General features: G+C 36.3%; 1 protein-coding gene and 1 long non-coding RNA gene across 2 annotated transcripts; both read left to right on the forward strand.

Moving 5' to 3' along the window:
* The first annotated feature begins 1485 nt into the window (after positions 1–1485).
* LOC113300211 lies at positions 1486–10365 on the forward strand. The gene is made up of 3 exons (XR_003335591.1): positions 1486–1698; positions 4283–4404; positions 9383–10365. It is a non-coding gene; the product is annotated as an uncharacterized LOC113300211 (long non-coding RNA).
* Positions 10366–12521: 2156 nt separating this feature from the next.
* Positions 12522–16884, forward strand: LOC113300212 (probable leucine-rich repeat receptor-like protein kinase At1g35710). Its single transcript, XM_026549417.1, has 11 exons — positions 12522–12843; positions 13075–13222; positions 14224–14295; positions 15268–15339; positions 15448–15519; positions 15613–15756; positions 15888–15968; positions 16080–16151; positions 16256–16327; positions 16417–16488; positions 16582–16884. The coding sequence occupies exons 1-11, from the start codon at positions 12744–12746 to the stop codon at positions 16670–16672; spliced, it is 996 nt and encodes a 331-aa protein (XP_026405202.1). The 5' UTR covers positions 12522–12743; the 3' UTR covers positions 16673–16884.
* Positions 16885–21351: the final 4467 nt, after the last annotated feature.

Raw genomic sequence — 21351 nt, forward strand, 5'->3', positions numbered from 1 at the left:
AATAAGACCAAAGGAACATTTAGAATTGTCTTCACTGAATGGTGCTGCATAACAGTCCCTCAATTTTAATGCAACTAAAACTTTACCAAAACAAACATAAAATAAAACAATTACATAAACAATCTCTTATCCCGAGCTACTCGGATTCGGATTCAACACTCTGCAACTACATAAATTAGTTTACTATTTGAATCTAAACTAAGTTTCTGTTACCGGGTTGGAATGCCTGTATGCCTAATCTGTGCAGAGTAATACAGGATGCTCTTGCATAAATTCTTGAAGTATTTTCCAAACAATAAGTTCTTTTTCCCTTATTTTACTTTTAGCAACTCCTATGTTTGAAGCAACCTTCTGTCTGATTAGACCACGAATTACAAATGTCTGGAAAAGTTCTAATCAAAGCCAACATGACAAAATTACATGCATCTTTGGATCAATCGTGCCAGGTATTTCATCTGCTACATTTATGGTACAACCAAAATGCTAAAATTGTTATGGGGTTTGTGATCCTACAATTTTCGCACACAATTCATTAGAGTTCTTCCAAAAAATTATTTCATATTCACTTCATGCAATTCTGTTGATCGGGTCTTATATCTAACGGGCCAAGTTTGTTCACTCATTTTCACCCTTAATATATATGCAAAAATAAATCCGAGGACCTATAAGACTAGTTGGCGGAGAAAGTCTTATTAGTGGTTCTATTTGAACCGTCTCCAAAAATGACATAAAAACCACCCTTTCAGACTGGCTCTAATGGGGAGGCAAGATTCAATTTCTCCCCAAAAAGTATCGTTTATAACTTGAATTCCACCGAATGCTTTTCAGTTTCGTTGAACATGAGATAGAATCAACATAAGGACGTCATCCTTTTTGGCGCTCAAAAGTTCCAAAACGCCAATTTGATAGACGTCTAGGAGACAGTTTATGTAAATTCTAATATTAGCAAAATATAGACCGGAAAATTCATAGTTTTATTGGTGATCTGACGATTGATAATCTGACGCCATTAGGGTTGACATCTGACGCCATTAAGCTTGACATCTTAGTTTTGAATCTTGAACTCCTATGTTTGAAGCAACCTTTTGTCTGCTCAGACCACGAATTACAAATGTCTGGAAAAGTTCTAATCAAAGCCAAAACGCCAAAATGCCAGAATTACGGGCATCTTTGGATCAATCACGCCACATTTTTGGTACAGCCAAAATGCTAAAATTGTCATGGGGTTTGTGTGCCTGCAATTTTCGCACACAACTCATTAGAGTTCTGCCAAAGAATTTTTTAAGGTTCGTCGCGCTAACACACACACCCCATGTAAGCTGCAAAAAAACGTCAATTACAAAATTGAATATGGGCTTCTACGTAAACACTGATGGTCTTTTACCCATCTAAAAAGTCCAGTCTAGTGTGAGAAAAATGGTGAGGGTAATGTAGTAAACTTGTGCGAACCCTAATTTTCCATAGATTTATGTCACCAATGTAATGATCTTCTTTGAAACTTAATCTAAAGTCCAGTCTATGAAGCTTTCGCTAGTCCATCCAATAACCCAGAACACTGAACTAGCATCTTCTGCAAGCTGATCAGTAATGCACATATAAACATTTTGAAGACTCAAATTTACAAAGAAGTTGCAAGCATCGATCAGATTTCCAACTCAGTGGTTCCTCTCTACCTTCAAAATTTCAATGATCTTCACGGTGAGTAGAAAGCACTTCATATTGGCTGTAATACAGTTTCAGTAGTTCTTCCTCTCATTCTCTAGCCTTCCATTGCAAGATCTTTTTTTTTCTTGTTACATTTTTCTGATTTTTTTTTTTTTTTTTTTTTTTTTTTTTTTTTTTTTTTTTTTTTTTTTTTTTTTTTTGAGTTTATGTTTATGATTCTTGGAAGTGATTAGAAAGAGAGAGGGCTCTAGTGGGACACCATAAAATTGAATCTCTTTGATTTCCTGATTCAGAGATGAAGATAATATGAATTTAGGTGCCATCTTTTGAATCATAGTAATCTAAATTGGTACCTCTATATGTAAATCTATGATTCAAAAGTATCTGGTATCTTTGGAAATATCTATTCTTCTCTTTTATTATGGATTTCAGATTGGTTTTCTTTTCCCACAGTGATTGAGTCGAATTACACTTGATATGAGCCTGTTATTGATATTTGCTTTATTGGGTTTATTGAGTGCAAAGTTCATGGATTACCCTTTGCAGTTGTGTATACCAATGATGCTGAAATTGAAAACCAGTTGTGATTTGTGTTTCAATTGGTAGCGGCCAGACAACCGAAGGGATGTGGTATCCACAGATAAAGGCTTTAATTAGGTCCCGATTTGTCTACTAACTCCATTTCCTGATTATTATGTTGTTTTTCTGGAAAAGAGAGTTTTGGGTTATTAACTTGCAAAACGAAAACCCTAGACTGATCAGGGGCATATCTCTTGGGGGACAACCTGCTGGATTATCCCTCGGTCAGTCTAGAATCTCCGTCTGCAAAATGCTATTCTCACTGTCTGCTTGACTCAGGGGTGGACTCATAGGCTAAAAACATGCCCCCCCTGCTAATTCCTGTATGAGGCTGGTAGGTGTAGCATGGTGGATTATTAATTTTTCCAATCTTGCTAGAAATTGGATCCCCGGTGTTTTGAGTGAGTGACAGTCCATGCTAATCTATCATTCTGTGCCGGAAGATGACTACAGGGGTTTGCTTTTCCAAGCTATTTAGCTCATGATGCCTTGATTTCATGTTTGTAAGCTCGAGTAGCCACGTTCCTTCCTACTGACTGCACACCGTTTTTTGTATCTTTTTCATCTACTGCAATTGTTTGTACACTGATACATTGTTTGTAGCTGTTAGTAATGTCTACTCCTTAAGTATGCAAGTCTAGTTCTTGGACTTCCAACGTTATATTTTGATCTTGTCCCCTGTCTGCCTGTCATCTATAAAGCAAATAGGTTCTCTTGGTATCAATTTTGTGCCAGAAGATGACTAAATGAGAATGCTTTGCCAAGCGTCTTTGCTCTTGAATAATCATCATTCATGTTGATTTTTCAAGAGAATGGAAACTATCATTCAACTTTGCTCTTGATTCTTGAATAATAATAGTTTGGTCATGGTGTAGCTCAAACTATGTTTCTCATAAACACACCCTGTATCCCTTGTAAGCTGTTTTTTTTTTTTTTTTTTTTTTTTTTTTTTTTTTTTTTTTTTTTTTTTTGTATTAGACTAGCATTGGTTATTATCTCTGTTATACTATGCTGTCCGAATTTTCAGGAGAATGGAAAAACTAATAGATATAAGCTTGTCATCGAACTGGCCAAAATAAACTGTTTTCAAGGATTATTTTTTGTTATAAAACAAGTATAAAAATAGTTCTAAGACAGTTTGTTTTGCCCTTTTCCACCTCATAGATTAAGGAACAAAAAAACCTAAAAAAAACGAATATTTTTATGTGAATATACATTACAAGTCTCTAATCAGATAATAGACATATAATCTTAACGATTGGGCATTGCCAAAAACTAATGATTTTACATTGAAACCATGCCTGGTCGTTAGGTTTGTTTATCTATATTGTCTCTGCGGATACTTGCAATTTAAGATCTTATAAAATCAAATACTTCAAAATGGGAGCAGAGGTAGATTTGCGGGGAGGTTTTTTTGGTCCATGGGTCTCATCTCTGAATCACACCCTTGGATAAGTACTGGGCAAGCTTTTAGGCTTGTGGATCCCATTCCTGGTAAGTCTAGCTTTTTTTAGTTTGGAGAATGGAAAATTCAATTCTGAATGCCTGCAATAGTGATTCATTTTGTATGGAAAAAGTGCAGCTAGCATTTTGAATTCATATCTTCACCCGGCTTTACCGCCAAACAGTATAGTGAGTCATAATTGTTCTCCATACACATCTATGTTAGGATCAATGACAAAGACAAAAAGGTTAGTGTGCAGAAGCATCAAGCAACTTGTTTAGTTGTATGTAGTACACACATGGAGTTGGCTACAGTAATTTATTTCTTACATAGTCTTAGGTTCTATATGGAAAGCTGCTGTCGATGGACGGACTTCTGCTTTTTCCAAACATCACCATGTTCTGTTCTCGAGTTCTTGCAAAACAAAGTTTCGATCAATTTGCAATTTCTAGGGATGGTTATTGAGTCTGATAATGGTAACAATGTTCCTTTTTATGGTGACAATATAGCGGATCAGAGAGTTCTTTTCTGAATACTTTTTTTAGTGGGGAGTTCCTTCTTTTTCATACCGCCTATTTTATTTTATCTTTGCAGTAAAGAGTCAAAGAGTGGGGCATCAAGTAGATGTGCCGGCTGCCAAGGTTCAGGAATGAAGATATCAACCCGGCAAATTGGGCCAGGGAACATGTCTGCCTGTCCAGAGTGCAGAGGCTCAGGTATGTAATGCCAAACATCCAAGTTTTTTGATGAGTTGTTAATTTGTTATGGTGACAGACATTTGTAGAAATAAGTAAATAAGAATGTTTTAGTAAGTAAATAAGAATGACTTCATCCCGACAAGACATTTGTAGAAAGCACTGATAGTAATTCATGGGCTTCCACGCAAACACTGATAGTTTTTTACCCATCTAAAAAGTCTAGTCTAGTGTGAGGAAAAAAGGTGAGAGCAATAAACTTTTACGAACTCTAGTTTTCCATAGATTTTGTCAACAATGTAGCTATGAAAATTTCGCTAGTCTATCGATTCCTAACCCTAGAGGTTCTACGGCTTCTCTCTACCTTCAAAATTTCAATGATCTTCACGGTGAATAGAAAGCACTTCATGTTGGCTATCATACAGTTTCAGTAGTTCTTCCTCTCATTCTCTAGCCTTCAATTGCAAGATCTTTTTTTTCTTGTTACATTTTTTTTCTTGTTTTTTTTTGTTTTGAATTTATGTTTGTGATTCTTGGCAATGATTAGTAAGAGAGAGGGCTCTAGTGGGGCACCATAAAATTGAATCTCTTTGATTTCTTGGTTAAGAGATGAAGATAATATGAAATTAGGTGCCATCTTTTGAATCATAGTAGTAAACCTTGGTACCCCAGTTAGCAATTATGTATGTAATTCTATGATTCAGAAGTATCTGGTATCTTTTGAAATATCAATTCTTCTCTTTTATGATTGATTTCAGATTGATTTTCTTTTCCCACAGTGATTGAGTCAAAATTACACTTGATATGAGCCTATTATTGTATATTGATAAATTATGTTACCATGAAATTGCATTTATCGGGTTTATTGAGTGCAAAGTTCATGTACCATCCTTTGCAGTTGTAAACCAGTTTGTGATTTGTGTTTCAATTGGTAGTGGCCAGACAATTGTTGGGATGTGGTATTCACAGATAACGGGTTTAAGTCGGTCCCGCTTTGTCTACTATCTCCATCTCACATTACTATCAGTCTTTTTTGTGTGTTTTGTTTTTGCTTTTCCCTGATTATGTTGTTTTTCTGGATAAGAGAATTTTGGGTTATTAATTTGCAAAAGGAAAACTCTAGACTGACCAGGGCATATCTCTTGGGGGAATCTGTGTTTGCAAAATGCTATTCTCACTGTCTGCGTGACTCAGGGGTAGACTCATTGACTAAAACGCGGGGCGATCTGTGATTGTCTGATACCTAACCCCGGTAGGTATAGCATGGTGGATTGGGTTATTTATCCAATCTTGCTAGAAAGACCCGTTGGTTGGATCCCCCGCTGCTTTAAGTGAGTGACAGTCCAAAACTCTGCCCCTGCTAATCTATAGGGAGTTATTTCTGGCAATTACGGGGTTCGAACCCCTACCTCCACAGTGGAAGGGAGCATGCCAACCATTTGACCGCTTGATGGTTGGCATTATGTGCTGTGTTATTATCCTTACTTTTGGATCATCGTGGTATACTGTTGGATTTTTTAAGGGAAATGGGGAAACTTATTGATATAAGGTTGACATGGAACTGACAAAAATCCCATACCCTGCTAGTCGTAGAGTTGGTAGACTAACAGGGGTTGTTTTTTTGGCCGGTGATTCCTATTTTTGCATGAGAATGTGCACATTAAATTTTCATTTGAATCAACATTTTTGACATGCAATTAGTGTAGTTGTATTTGAGGTTGCACAAGATATTTGATACAACAATGCTAGATAAACAACAAAAAAACAATCTACAGTGTTTATCAATGCTAGATAATCATTAATGTTGTTTTTGGACATCTAGTCATCTCTTTTGTGATTTCAGTTATTTTAGTTTCCAACAATTACACTTAATATGAGCCTATAATGCTTAGCTGATTTTATTTGGTTTATTGAGTGGGAAGGCTATGCATTCCTTTGCCATTGTGTATACCAATGATGCCGAAATTGAAAGCCAGTTGAGATTAGTTTTTTGGTGGTGACCAGACAACCATAGGAATGTGGTGCATCCACAGATAACCGGTTTAATTCAGTCCCAATTTGTCTACTGACTCCATCTCACATTTTGAATGCCATTACTATCAGTCTTTTTTGTATGTGTAATTTTAGTTTTCCCATTACAAAATGCAAGCTTTACCTTGGGCTGTGTCCTGTGTGTCGAACTCTGGGACCTATCCCGCCCCTGCTAGTCTATGGTTGGGGGTTGGACACAGTCCACATCAAGGCTAGCACTGTTGGTTCCTACAATGTTCCGTGTGAGACTAGTGCCACCCATGGTCCGTAAACCAGCCCCTTCCTACCTGTATGTTAAATTATTTTTATTATTGAAGCACAATTCCATCTATTAAATGTTATGCACATCTGTGTGTCATCTATTAAATAGTTCAACCTGGTACCAATTTTGTGTCGGAAGATGACTACAGGGATATTGCTTTTCCAAGCTATTTATTTCATGTGATGCTTTGATTTCATGGTTGCAAGCTCGGGTATCCACATTCCTTCCTACTGGCTGCATACCATTTTTTGTATCTTTTTCATCTACTCCAACTGTTTGTGCACTGATACATTGTTTTTAGCAGTTAGTAATGTCTACTCCTTAAGTATGCTTCCAACGTTATATTTTGATCTTGTCCCATGTCTGCCTGTCATCCATAAAGCAAATAGGTTCTTTTGCGTCTTTGCTCTTGAATAATCGTAATTCATGTTGTGGTCTTGGTGTAGCTGAAACTATGTTTCTCATGTAAACCCTATATCCCTTACATTGGTGCCTTTTTTTTTTAATAGTATTACACTAGCATTGGTTATTATTTTTCTCTGTTCCACTATGCTGTCAGATATTTCAGGAGAATGGAAAAATTGATTGATATAAACTTATCATGGAACTGACCTAAATAAACTCTTTTGAAGGATTATTTTTGTTATAAAACGAGTTTAGAAATAGTTCTAAGACAGTTTATTTTGGCCTTTCCAACTTATAGATATTTATTTTTTAAGGAAAAAAAACTCTCTTGAAAAACCGAAATATTTTTATGTGAATATACACTTTCCAAGTCTCTGGTCAGATAATAAAGATATAATCTTCGTGATTGGGCATTGTCAAAAAGTAATGATTTTACACTGAAACCATGCCTGGTCTTTAAGTTGGTTTATCGATATTGTCTCTCCAGATGCTTGTAATCTGAGATCTTTTAAAATCAAATACTTCAAAATGGGAGCAGTGCTAGTCTCATTGGTTGTCTCTCGTGATCCAGGGGTTGGACTTAGGTCCCAAGGACCCCCCTGCTAATCCTGGGGTGGCATCCCATCCTAGTATTAGCGGGACGGGTTTTGGGTCCATGCTTTCATCTCTGAGTCTCGCACCCTAAGATTAATATTGGGCGAGTTTTTATGCTTGTGGATCCCATTCTTGGTAAGTCTAGCTTTCTGAGTTCTGAAAATGGAAAATTCAATTCTGAATGCCTGCAATAGTGTTTCATTTTGTATGGAAAAAGTGCAGCTAGCATTTTGAATTCATATCTTCACTCTGGGCGGTGAAAGAATGCTACCACCGCAAACAATATAATGAGTCATAATCATTCTTCATACACATCTATATAAATTGCATAAGAAAGTGCAATTCAAGTGAGAATTTAAGTTACATATGTTCAGAAAGATGTGGGTTTAATTTTTCTTTTCCAAATCAGTCGACAAGAGTCTGATTTGGGTTACTAGAGTCTCACAACAAGCATTGTAAAACTGTTGCTGTTGCTTGTCATCAACAAGAATGATTTGGAGTCCGACTACTCCGTGCAGAGCTTTCTTATTGTTTTTCTTCTCGTTTTTGTGGGTAATGAAGTTCCTTGAGACGAAGTTTGCTAGTTGAATTACGCTTCTTACTGTTTTTCCTCTCGTTTTTGTGGGTAATGAAGTTCCTTGGGACGAAGTTTGCTAGTTGAATTATATGTAGTCCTTAAGAAATGCAAAAAGTAAATCCAATTCGGGTTTAAGATAACAGAAATGATGGATGCTTAGAGATGAGTTTTGTAATAATGTTAAAACTGAATCTGGGAATGTGGGAAGAGACAATGCACATAAATTCATCAGATAACTAACTACAATTGAAGGATCAGAAGATGAACCAGTATCATCAGTGTTAGTATAGAGAGACCAGAAGATGAGATTAACCTTAGTTCATTTTTTGATCCTTCAATTGTAGTTAGTTATCTGATGAATTTATGTACATTGTCCCTTCCCACATCTCAACCAGATTCAGTTTCAACGTTATTGCAACATTCATCTCTAAGCATCCATCATTTCTGTTATTTTAAAACCCGAATTGAATTTATTTTTCTCATTTCTAAAGGGCTACATGTAATTGAACTAGCAAACTTTATCTCAAGGAACTTCGATTTTGTATGTACATCCAAGTTAACCATCTTTAATTCTTTATTGTTGGTAGTTATTAAGAAAGAAGCAAATTTTAGAGATTAATTGTAGGAGATTAACTATGGTGAATACAATGCTGTCATACTAAGTTATATTTACTTCACACGACACATGTCCTCTTAAAAGAGATGCATCTAAATTGTATGGGATACTTAACTGATGCCAAGCCCATGCTAAGAACGTTATGAACAATGACAAAGACAAAAAGGTAAGTGTGCAGAAGCATCGGGCAACTTGTTTAGTTGTATGTAGTACAAACATTAAGGTGGCTAAAATGATTTGTTTCGTACGTAGTCTTAGGTTCTAGGTTCTGTACTGAAAGCTGCTGTTGATGGACGAATTTCTGCTTATTTCAAACATCTGATTGCTGTGTTCTCTTGCAAAACGAAGTTTCGATCAATTCGCAATCTCTAGGGATGGTTATTGAGTCTGATAATACCAAAAATGTTTAATTTTGGGGTGACAATATAGCGGATCAGAGAGTTCTTTTCTGAATACATTTTTTTAGTGGGGAGTTCCCTTTTTTCATACAGCCTATTTTATTTGATCTTCGCAGTAAAGGGCTAAAGGGTGGGGCCAGGGATGATCCGTCGAATGAAATGTCCAGAGTGCAGAGGCTCAGGTATGCAATGCCAAGCATCTAAGTTTTTGATGAGTTGTTAATCCGAGGGACAAGCAGATGAGGTCATCAACGAGAAAGATAAATGTCAACGGTGCAAAGGGAACAAAGTTACCAGGGAAAAGAAGGTACTAGAGATGTTGAAAAACGAATGCAGAACGGACTACAGATTGTGTTTTGGGAATAGAACAAAAAGTTATGCCAAGCACTGGTCCAGAAATTTCCTTTTTGTAGAATTCTCGGAGGACCCTTGCAGATTCTTTCCAACCCTGCACAACTCAACCCTGAACAACTTAAGCTTTTTTGGCTTATGTGGTCGAGTTATTTGGACCTCAGTAAAACACTTACCGGTAAATGTTTTTTTTTTGTTTTCTGGTTTGCCAAATCTTTTGACAATCTACAAGACTTCCGTTTCTGATGAGCGCTACCCATCATCCCACACATGCTTCTTCTGATTGGAAAGCACACACTTGAGTATGAGGGATACAGAGAAACTGAAAACAGATTTGCTGGTTCTGGAAGGTTGTAGAGGGTTTATGTCCATGGAGCAGCAGAGGTAGCTTCTTTTCTATTGGACCTCAGTGAAAAATGCAGGTAAGCACTTTGAAGCATTGAGCTTTAGCAAGTCTGTTTTCTCCGGCCTATCAGTCCATCCACCTATTTAATATCAAAGTCGGGATGGCCGAGTGGTCTAAGGCGCCAGACTCAAGTTCTGGTCCTCGTAAGAGGGCGTGGGTTCAAACAACTTCTGACATCTCACATTTTTGGGTTAAGATCATTCCTGATTGTTTTATTTGTTCACATTTTTGGGTTAAGATCATTCCTGATTGTTTTATTTGTTCACATTTTTGGGTTCAGATCACGCCCTCGTCAGAGGGTGTGGGTTCAGATATTTTTTTCTTCTGGTTGTTTGGTTTTCAGAACTTCTTTTTTTTTGTTTTTTTTGTTGTTGTTATGCTCAATTTTACGGTAATACAGACCCTCTAGTTTCACTTTCAATTTTATGGGTTTCCTGTTCAATATGATTGTCTAGCCATTTTTACATAGCATTTTTTCTATAGTTATGTGAAAAAGAAGGTTGATCCCGGTAGGGATCAAATTTTGAACTTTTACATAGTTATGTGCAGAAGGTCTATCGTTAACATAGCAGCAACAATATATATTAAAACTAGAGCAACAAAGATGATAATTTTGCACTTCTCAAACCCCCTGCTTTACTTTCAGCTTCTCCACCATTCAACTGAACCATACTATCTTTCAAATATAAATGTCTTTCCATTTACTTTCCAAATCTAGATCTGCATGTAAATGTACATGCGGATAGTAAGACAGAGTAACGCTATCCTCGAAGACATCCCATCCACCTTTAGCTAGAACTTCTCAGGACGCTCCCTGACTTCACTCGCCAATTTCCTCCAGTTTGGGCTCAAACTGTTAACATAGTACTTCACGTCTGCTCTGTTCAGCCAATCTATTATGCCACTAAGATATCCCAAGGGAACTGCGCCGATTTCAAGCACATCACGCTCCAAGTCTTTAAATACGACTGTCATTTCAATTCTGTCAGGTCTAATGAGTGCCAGGTTAACAATCTTGATGTCGAATAGCGGCACCACATGGTAAGGTTGTTCTTCAATCACAACTAAGGCAGAATATGTCAGGCAAAACGTAGCCGGTGCACCTTTCTGTACACCAATGGGACAGTCCCCGGGAAATTCGAACTCCCCCAGCTTCTCAAAATATACACTGTTATAAGGCAATCTAACCTTGCAAGTCCTCTGAGTTTCAGGAACTTTGTGCACAAAGTCTTCTAAATCATTGTTGCGGCTGTTGCTGAACCTGGTTTGCCTAATGCTGTCAGAACTCGCCGGGGTTGGCACCAAACAGAACTGGATATCCTTTGTTTCTTTATTCCCCACAGTGACGGAATGCTTCAAGCGAAATTGCAAGACAGGCGGCTCCTTCTCTCCTTAACCAGTTACCAAGTATTGCCTGATCCTTCATACGAGCTGTCTCCTCGTTAATCACATGTAAATTCACAAGTGTGGGGTGAACAGAATTTCCAGTTTGCTCTGAGGATCCGCATAACTCCATTGCAAGACAGATGCAGCAAAATCTTTCTCCGGTGTGTATTATATATATATATATTTCTGAACCTTGATTTTGGCCATTCCCGTTAATTGTGTACTTTCCTAACTTAAACAGATTCCTAATTGTGAAGAAATCCCGCTTGCTTTTGGGTGTCGCATCTCGGGGTGTCGGCAGAATTGGAGCCCACGTGAAAGATTACTAGTTGGGAGGTCCATCACCCATGGAATGGTACACCCCAGAACAAATTGGTAACCCCATTAGCATCCAGCGCCCATATGGTGTAGTTGTTAATAGCACCTGTGGGAAGCAACCGTTTTCCTACACTGCTCAAGGCTAAGTCTATGCCGGTTTCCTACACTGGCTCAAGGCTAAGGCTCATATCCCAAAATTGCTCGACATTTTTTAGACCAGCTCTAGTGCCACTCCATGCTGTTGACCCTGGATTTTTTAACCCCCAGAGGACAGGTGCTAAGAAAATATTTAGATTGGTATAACTTTGCTCGCAGTGTCCCAGTTTCATAATGAATTCAAGAAACGAAAAAGTCATTTTTATGAAGCTCATCTTTTTTTGAAATTGACTTATCATATTTTTTTTATTGACGTGTAGTATTGAGCTTCTGACTTTTAAGATTGAATTATGCTTATCGACCTATTGTATTACTAATGTCAATTACCCGGTTTAACATCGTCTTAGTAAACCAAGTGCATGGTATAGTTTTTTTTTTATATAATGTTTGGATATATACCTCCATTAAAATTACTTTTCATCCTAATAATTAAGTTGAAAACTCAAAAGTTAGTTTGACTATACATTTTCTGTGAATTGAATTTTTCTTAGCTTTTGACTTTTACGGTTGACTTATGCTTCCGGTGTCGTATTTACTGGTGTCAATTTAACACCCATTTCAAGCATGGGTGTTCACCATAAATAGATAAATAACTGAGTACTGTAAAAGTAGATAATTGGTTAAACAGCGTCTCTCATAAATATAACTGACGGGGAACTAAACATTTTCGGAGAAAAAGAAAAAAATAATTTCGGTGGAAAATCTAAACATTTTATTATTCATCTCAGAGAGAAAAAGAGGTTTAACAAGTTAAAGAAGAAGGGGGTATCATCATCTGGAGATTATCGATTTTGATTTTAGGGGATTGAATTGAAAAATGAGTTACTAGATCTTACTCAGTAAGGAAATTTGAGTGAGGTATGATAATGGCATCATCAACAACTCAATCAATAATTGGCGCTGTGTTAGTTATTTCTCTGTTATTCTCCATTGCTGATTCCAAAACCCTTAAAAGAGATGGTAAGTGTTTCAGATCTTTCTCTTTACAATCTCTATAATCCAATTGAACAACTGATTTCTTTTTGGATTTTGTTTATTAGATCTCTGTCTGTCTGGCATTTTCGTTTCCATTTAGATTTCAATTTCTAGGTTTTTTTAGTTGGATCTGACATTTTCATAGTTAATATCACTGAATTTTGCTGTTTCCACTCTAATGAGATATTGAGTAATTTATGTTTTGATTGAATGAAGTGAAAGCCTTAAATGAAATCAAGGCATCACTTGGATGGAGAGTGGTATATGCTTGGGTTGGAGATGATCCTTGTGGAGATGGCGATTTACCTCCTTGGTCTGGTGTTACTTGCTCTGTACAGGGAGATTATAGAGTTGTCACTGAGTTGTAAGTACAATTTTCATCTCTTTTTACATGTTTCACAGTCGTTTAATGGATTCAATTTTTAATTACAACACCCGAGGATTGTAGACTACATGAATATGACAATGAAAGGCCTTGTTTCTACTTTGGCAAAGATTTATTTAAAACTTTGGATGGAACTTCTCCTCTGATGTTTCCCGAGAAGGCCTTGTTTGCACTGCTTTGAGAACGGTTTCAGACTTTACTCTCAGAGCCCTTAGGTTAGTAGCCATCTACACTGACTCTAGCACCCGCGTCAAGTGGTGGTACCGCTGATTTTGAATTTAATGTTTCCAACTTTGTATGTGTTCTGTAACGTCATAAAATCGTATTAGCATGTCACTGAGTAGCTGGTTGCTGCATATGAGTACGATACCACTAGGTTTAATAACCTGTATCATTGAACTTTGTGGGGGCAAAGCTTGTTCTTGATAATATGCTTTTGTTTCTTAATAGTCAGACTTTGTAAAATGGTTGCCATCTGAACTTATTGTGCTTTGGTGTTGATGGTGCGCGATTCTTTCTAAGCATGACTTTTATGTGACCCAGATGGATCAATGTTCATGGTTTCTTTGTCAACTGCTGATCAAATTTGGACTTAATTGTATTCAACCTTTAATACACCTCATTTGCAGAGAAGTCTATGCAGTATCAATTCGTAATTATTTTGATTGTATTGTTTCCAACTTTGTATTAGCATGGATGCTGCCATATGTGTACAATACCACTAGGTTTAATAACCTGCATCATTGAACTAAGTGGGGAAAAAGCCTGTTCTTGATAATATGCTTTTGTTTCTTAATAGTCAGACTTTGTAAAATGGTTGCAATCTGAACTTATTGTGGTTTGGGGTTGATCGAATTTATGATCATGCACGAAAACCACTAGTTTTCTTCTTAAGCGGTTCTTTGTCAGCCGCTGATCAAATTTGGACTCATCTTATTCAATCTACAATCCTTATCATGTTTCTTGCACCTCATTTGCAGGGAAGTGTATGCGGTATCAATTGTTGGGCCTTTCCCCACAGCTGTAACCAATCTGTTGGATCTGACAAGACTGTAAGTGCCTTTACTTGTGTATGTCTTTTTTTTCTTCTTATGGATTTCATAATCGTCTTTAAGATAGTATAGCTTGTGAATTGATGCTTATTTATCAGTATTGTAGGAGTGATTTATAAGAATTGCTTTTGAGTTTAAGGGTATACATAATCTAATTGAGTAGCTGACAACTAAGGAAGTTTTCACCATCATAACTAGCTGAATCAGTATCAATCAAAAGAAAATGATTTTTTGGTTTTTAATAAACTGGAATTTTACTAAAGACTAAGAGGAGCAGATGACATCATCCCTTCCTAAAATAGTTTAAAAGCATACATTTTTTACATGACTGGTTTGAGAACCGTAATCCATATATCTAGATCTTGTTTTTCTTGCATATTTAGTTAGCCTGTCACCACTGAATATATAATCCCTATCTACATTTATGACTAACAGAATCAAAAACCAAAAAAAACTTAAAGTGACTCTTGACCACCATGCTTAAGTTTTGTTGTTGTCTATCCATGAAGTTCACAATATTTTTGCTGTCACGAATACCACGATGCTTCTTTCTCCTTTCTCTTGTGCTCATTGTTCCCACCAGCTGTAGTGCAAGTGCTTCAGCTACAGTGGCTCTGTTATGCAACCTCAATCCATCTGTATGTCAATAATGCTAGCATTTTTGAATTGTATTAATCCAATCCCATAAGTATTTGTTTCCTTCTTAAAGGAGGGATCAGTAGGATAGAAAATGGTAAAATTGAATAATTTGCTGTTCGCACCCAGCATATACGTCATCACACTCGTGACTTGACACATTGGCTATTTTATATGCAAGTAAACCAGAATGGTACCTGATTTGCTGAACATTGTTTTGATTAATCACCTTCAAACAACAATTGGATTATCTTGCATCAACTGCTAGGACTAGGAGTTTTTGTTAAATATCTTCTGCGGGAAATTTATCTAATATTTCAATGTTCAATTTGATAGGGATCTCCATAACAACAAGTTGACTGGCCCAATCCCTCCTCAAATCGGACGGCTTAGACATCTTCAAATATTGTATGTTCCTCCTAATCTTATTAAAGTTTCTTCCAGATGTTCTACGTTTGTCTGTACATCTTGCTCCATAAACATTTTTGCATCTCTAATGCCTTTTTGTCTCATCAGAAACTTAAGATGGAACAAGCTACAAGATGCCATTCCACCAGAAATTGGTGAACTGAAGAGACTGACACATCTGTAAGTAGTTCCTTCTATTTGTATCTTATAACATGTGTCTGTTCGCAATAATTCTTCTCTTACATTTTACTGATATTTTTGGTAATCCTACAGGCACCTAAGCTTTAATGGTTTCAAAGGGGAGATTCCAAAGGAGCTAGCATATCTACCTGAGCTTCGTTATCTCTATCTCCATGAAAATCGCTTTGTTGGCAGGATTCCTGCAGAATTGGGAACTCTTCCTAATCTGAGACACCTGTAATTTTTCTACACCTTTCGCATACCCTTTTTAAGTTTTTTACTTATTATTCTTTTTGTTTTCAATTTCTTGAATAAAATATTAGATCTGGCTTTTCATTTTCTGTTCCATAATCACCACATGTGCTCAGGGATGTTGGTAATAATCACTTGGTGGGCACCATAAGAGAGCTCATTCGTATTGAAGGAAGTTTTCCTGCCCTGCGCAACCTGTAAGAAATTCGACTCGTTGTATTATATATGCTATAAAATTTAATCGCGTTTCTTGCAATTTATCAGCTACTAAGTGCTGATGAAATCTCTGTTCAATCATGTCATTGTAGATACCTAAATAATAACTTTTTCACGGGAGGAATACCTGCACAGCTCGCTAACTTGACAAACCTGGAAATTTTGTGAGTACTGCTAGACTAGTTCAGTTGAAATGTTATTTTGTGGCATCAAATGCAGCTGGATTGTTATTACAGGTTCTGAATCAATCTCATTTATTTCTCGACAGGTACTTATCGTACAATAAGATGTCAGGGACTATTCCAGCAGGCCTTGCCCATATTCCTAGACTGACTTATTTGTGAGTCTTTTTCTACAAAGCACTAAATTTAAATTCTTATATAATTTAAATTCTGATGTCTTGATCCTTCTTCATGTTTTCTTTTTCAGGTATTTGGACCACAATCAGTTTACAGGGAGGATTCCCGATGCATTCTATAAACATTCTTTGCTGAAAGAAATGTGAGTAACTTTTTCATCATTCAAAACGAGGCTTACATGCCCGACCTTGTTATTTAAAATAATATTGACTTCCAACCTCATGCTGTATTATAGGTACATTGAAGGAAATGGTTTCCGACCAGGAGTTAACCCGATTGGTCTCCACAATGTACTTGAAGTTTCCGACACAGATTTCCTATTTTAATGTGGAAATGCTATTTGATCTGATCTTTATTTTTGTAGGCATCAAGCTACATAAAAAAAAAAAATACTCTTTAGGTTCCATTAAAGTTATAATTAGCGAAAGTTATATATTTCCATTGTATGTTACTTCGCTGAAGAACTTCAGCATATGATAGTACTGTTCTTTGATGCCTGATTCTACTTTAATTGTATATAGTGTTTCAGAACTTGACATTAATTTTTTCTCGGCCCAATAACTGTTGTAGAAGAAAGTGAGCTATAAGAACGATTTTTTAGGGACCATAGTTTTTTCGGGGGACCATGGTCTTATTAGGCTAACCTCCCTATACTTATAAGGGGTATCCCAAAGTTAGGTAAATACCTATTTATCCTTTACTTTAATTTTAATTAAAACTAACTTAATAATTATATTAATCTAATAATATGCATCTAATCTAAATGAATTTATTAACCAAAATCAAAATCAAAAGAGCAATCGAAAATTTTTAGTTTTGAAAAAAAGTTTATTCTTTTCTTCTTCTCTCTTCCTTGACGTTCCTCGTTCGATTGAAAAACCCATCAATCTTTTTAATTCGTTTTTGGATAGGAAAATTGAGTAGTAATCATCAAAATATGGTTTAAATGGATGTTAAAGTGGCATGTTCGGTTAGGAATAGTTTAAAAAAAAAACTAGTTTTATAACCGAACATTCTGAAACCAAGAACACGAAGAACACTTTGGTTATCACGAATTAATTTTTCATAACCGAACTCGGAGTTCGGCTGGTTCGCAAAAAATTCTAAAACTAGTTAGTAACCGAACTCTACCCATAATACAAAAAAAAAAAAAATGTAACCGAACTGTGTTATTTTTCCTACTCTGTTAAGTTATGATATAACCGAACTTTACCTACCTTGTTCGGTTGGTTCGCAAAAATTTCTAAAACTATCTAGTAACCAAACTCTACTCATATTCCAAAAAGAATTTTTTTTTCCAATGTAACCGAACTGTGTTTTTTTGCCTACTATGTTGAGTTTCAATTTAACCGAACTTGTTCCACTATGTTCGGTTTGTTCGCAAAAATTCTTGACAAACCGAACTCTTCACTAATTGCATACATGTGGAGTTCGGTTAGTTATGTTGTTGGGTTAAAGTTTGCGAACCAACCGAACATTACTCTGTAAGTCCTATAAACAAAGTTCGGTAACCTGTGTGTATGGAAAAGGTAACCGAACAACTAAAAACCTCCATTAAAGAACGAGTTTGGTAACCCGCGTATATGGAAAAGGTAACCGAACTACACTTTCAGATGAGTTCGGTAACCTGTTCTTCACATGAGGTAACCGAACAAGCCCAAAACTACCCTAAAAATTTGCAGTTTTTTGAAAATTTGGAGCAATTTAACCAACATTGTCTAAGTTTGAAACATACCTGGGTACCCAAATATTCTTCCTCCGGTTGTGGTTGGTAAAATCCTTTGTTTTTCATGTTTTCCTTCTTCATCTTCTCCAACTTTACCCTCTCAATAATTCTGCTTCTTTTAAGAAAAAAAGCCATCGGATTTTTTAATCTCATTAATTATCTGTAACTTAATCATTTTAGTAAACACTAACTATTATTAACACTAACTAATCATTGCCAAAAAATTAATCAAGAGGGTAATTTAGGTATGAATACAAATATCTAGATAAAGGGTGACCTAAATTCACTTCTAATGTCTTTACCCAAAATAAAACCATGGTCCCCCAAAATAACCATGGTCCCCAAGAAACCGTTCCAAAGTGTCAAAACTGCAAACCCATGAATGAACTTGTCTTTTCTTAGCAAAAATAAAATAAAATGAAGGAACTCGTTAAAGACGTGAATCTTGTATTCACCGTTCTTTTGTTGTTGTTGCCAATTGTTTTGTGCTCTAGTTTTTGTTGTTCAGTGAACCTAAGTTAGAGCCGAAGAAGCTGAACACATAGGCTGCAAGGGAAAACCATCTTTTTTCTTCTACTTCCTTGTACAGTTTTCACTGCACATGTAAACTCAGTCTTTCACCGCCATCTTCGCATGTAAATTAGCAGTTGATTGGCGTTGTATTTACATGACTTCCGAGAGGCTAGTTCAGGTAGCTTTGATTGGGTAAACAAAAATCAGCTGTAAAAGGAGACTGGAGTGACATGTTTTTTGTACATGTAAAAATGCCTCAAAACAGGAATTTCATTACCAAACATACAAGAACCATAGATCTCATGGTTAGGATTGAGATTGATAGATGATAACAGTACATATATTTTACACATTGTTTAACATTTAACTGGTCCTATAGAGAACAGATCAAAATTCCTTTAGGAAATCAAAAAAATCTGCAAGAAATTAAAAATCCAGAAGTCGTTTGCTTTACAAAATAACTTCATACCTTTCTAACATATCTCGTCTGTTCATATATATATATGTATCAGCTTTGTTTTCTAAATGTATCTGATTCTGCCTCCCCAACATCAGCCGAAGATCTCTCTTCAGAATTTCTCTGCAAAAAGATCATCAAAACTGCTTAATTTGCTTTCTAAACAGCTTAAGATTATCAAACTTTCTTAGCCCACATGTAAAACTAGAAAAAGCTCTCTCTTTAAGTTCGACCAATGGGTTCATATCAACACAATTTGTCTGACAGTCTGAGGGGTAATGTGAAAGTTATGTAGACCTGTGTTATCAAAGGCGAGGGGCATGTCTAACAATCTGAGGGGTAATGTGAAAGTTATGCAGACCTATGTTACCAAAGGCGAGCTAGGCGCACGAGTCGTCCAAGGGGCGCCAAGCAATAGAACGCCCCAAGGCGAAACACTATGACAAAAAAAAAATTCCTTCTTCTGGGCGCCTTAGGCGTGCCGAGGCGAAGGGTTTGGCACCTCGACTCGCCTAGCGCCTAATACAACATAGATGCAGACTATATTTACCTTTTGATTTAGGCCTTGGCCGTATGTAACTTCATAAAATTTGTGCGTCAGCATCTCTTCTTCCACCTTCAACAAATAAAAGTTACATAGAAATAAGAAATAAGAAAACGCAATAGATACCAGTAAGGAAATGAACCAGCGGGTAGGTCAAAGATGTATACTGGGAAACAACAACTATGACCATTAAGAAATCTCAAAACAACCAACCTGGAGTCTATGTAACTCATGTGACATTGATCTGTAGGCTTCCATTAGGACTTCATTTTGCTTCTCCAAGTGCCTGCAAAAAGTTGCATTTAGACCTCACTCAGGTTTAAAACATACAACAAAGTGATGATGTGAAAAGAAAATAAAAGTAGAGCTCACTTGAACATCTCCACCGAGTACTTGCCCTCCATTTCCTGTAGTGTAAGAAATTTGAGCCAAGAAGCTGTGTAAACAATAAACATCTCAGCATACCACGAATAGGTTTAAAAACTAAAGTGAATTATCCAAATTCTAGCAGCAGGACTAAAGTAAATCAACTTCCTTAAGACAGATAGTTGTTCCTTGAAAAGATTTTTAATAACAGATTAGAGTATTGACACGGATAAACCCAATCCTAACTGAAACCAGTCGAATTTCACTCTAAAAACTCAAAAGACTTGAAAATCATAGATAAACCCCTAACTAAATTTCAACATTTGGTTAGTACATGTATCTATCTGTAATCAATTAGACTATAACAAGGTTTAATTTTTTCTAGATAAGATGATCAGAAGATAAACCCTCCAATATTTCATCCTCACAAGAAGAAACATAACTGCGGCGATTCAGCCTTCTGTTAATTAAGAAAAAGAGAAAGTTATTCATAAGACTACACTGTCTAGATTTTCAGCCTATTCTAACAGCAAAAAGACTTAAAGTACCTTAATATTGGAATCATAGACATAAAACACTTGAAACATGATAGTGAACACACATCGCAAATAGAGTAATTACAAGAGTAACTTCGTTTCTCAGGAAGCAACTCAAGGCAAGAACTAATTGTTATCATTCATGTCCGGCATAAAATTATGTCAAATGTCAAACCAACTAGAAGAAACTATGAGCATTACAATCAAGAAAAATAAGCAAAGAGATACCGTGGTAAGTAAATGCTGCTATAACAAGGTTTAATTCTTTCTAAATGAGATGATCAGAAGATAAACCCTCCAATTATTTCATCCTCACAAGAAGAAACATAAGACTACATTGGCGATTCAGCCTTCTGTTCATTTAGAAAAGGAGAATGAGAATAGAGTCTTCTACTGTGTAAAAATCTTGCCTTGACAAATAGATGTCGGTTTACTATTCATAAGACTACATTGTCTAGATTTTCAGTTTATACATAAAAAACTTAAAACATGATGGTGAACACATATCACCAATACAGTAATTACAAGAGTGATAACTTCATTTCTCATTCAAATTATCAGAAAGTAACTCAAGGCAAGAACTAGTTGTGATCATTCATGTCGAATAACATCATGTCAAATGTCAAATCAATTAGAAGAAACTGTTGGCATTACAATCAAGCAAAACAAGCAGAAAGATACCGTGGTAAATGCTGCTGCTCTGCAATTCTCTTCCTGTGTGTAACAATTATCTTCTTCTAACTTCTAGGTAAGGTACCTAGCTAACCTGATGGACAAACAGTTCGAAACATTGTCAATTACGGGTGGAAGAGATCATTAAAAACCCTAGAACAAAAAATCAGATAGAAAATTATTCACAGCTG

Source organism: Papaver somniferum, chromosome 7, assembly GCF_003573695.1.
Source record: "Papaver somniferum cultivar HN1 chromosome 7, ASM357369v1, whole genome shotgun sequence".
NCBI classification, from domain to species: domain Eukaryota; kingdom Viridiplantae; phylum Streptophyta; class Magnoliopsida; order Ranunculales; family Papaveraceae; genus Papaver; species Papaver somniferum.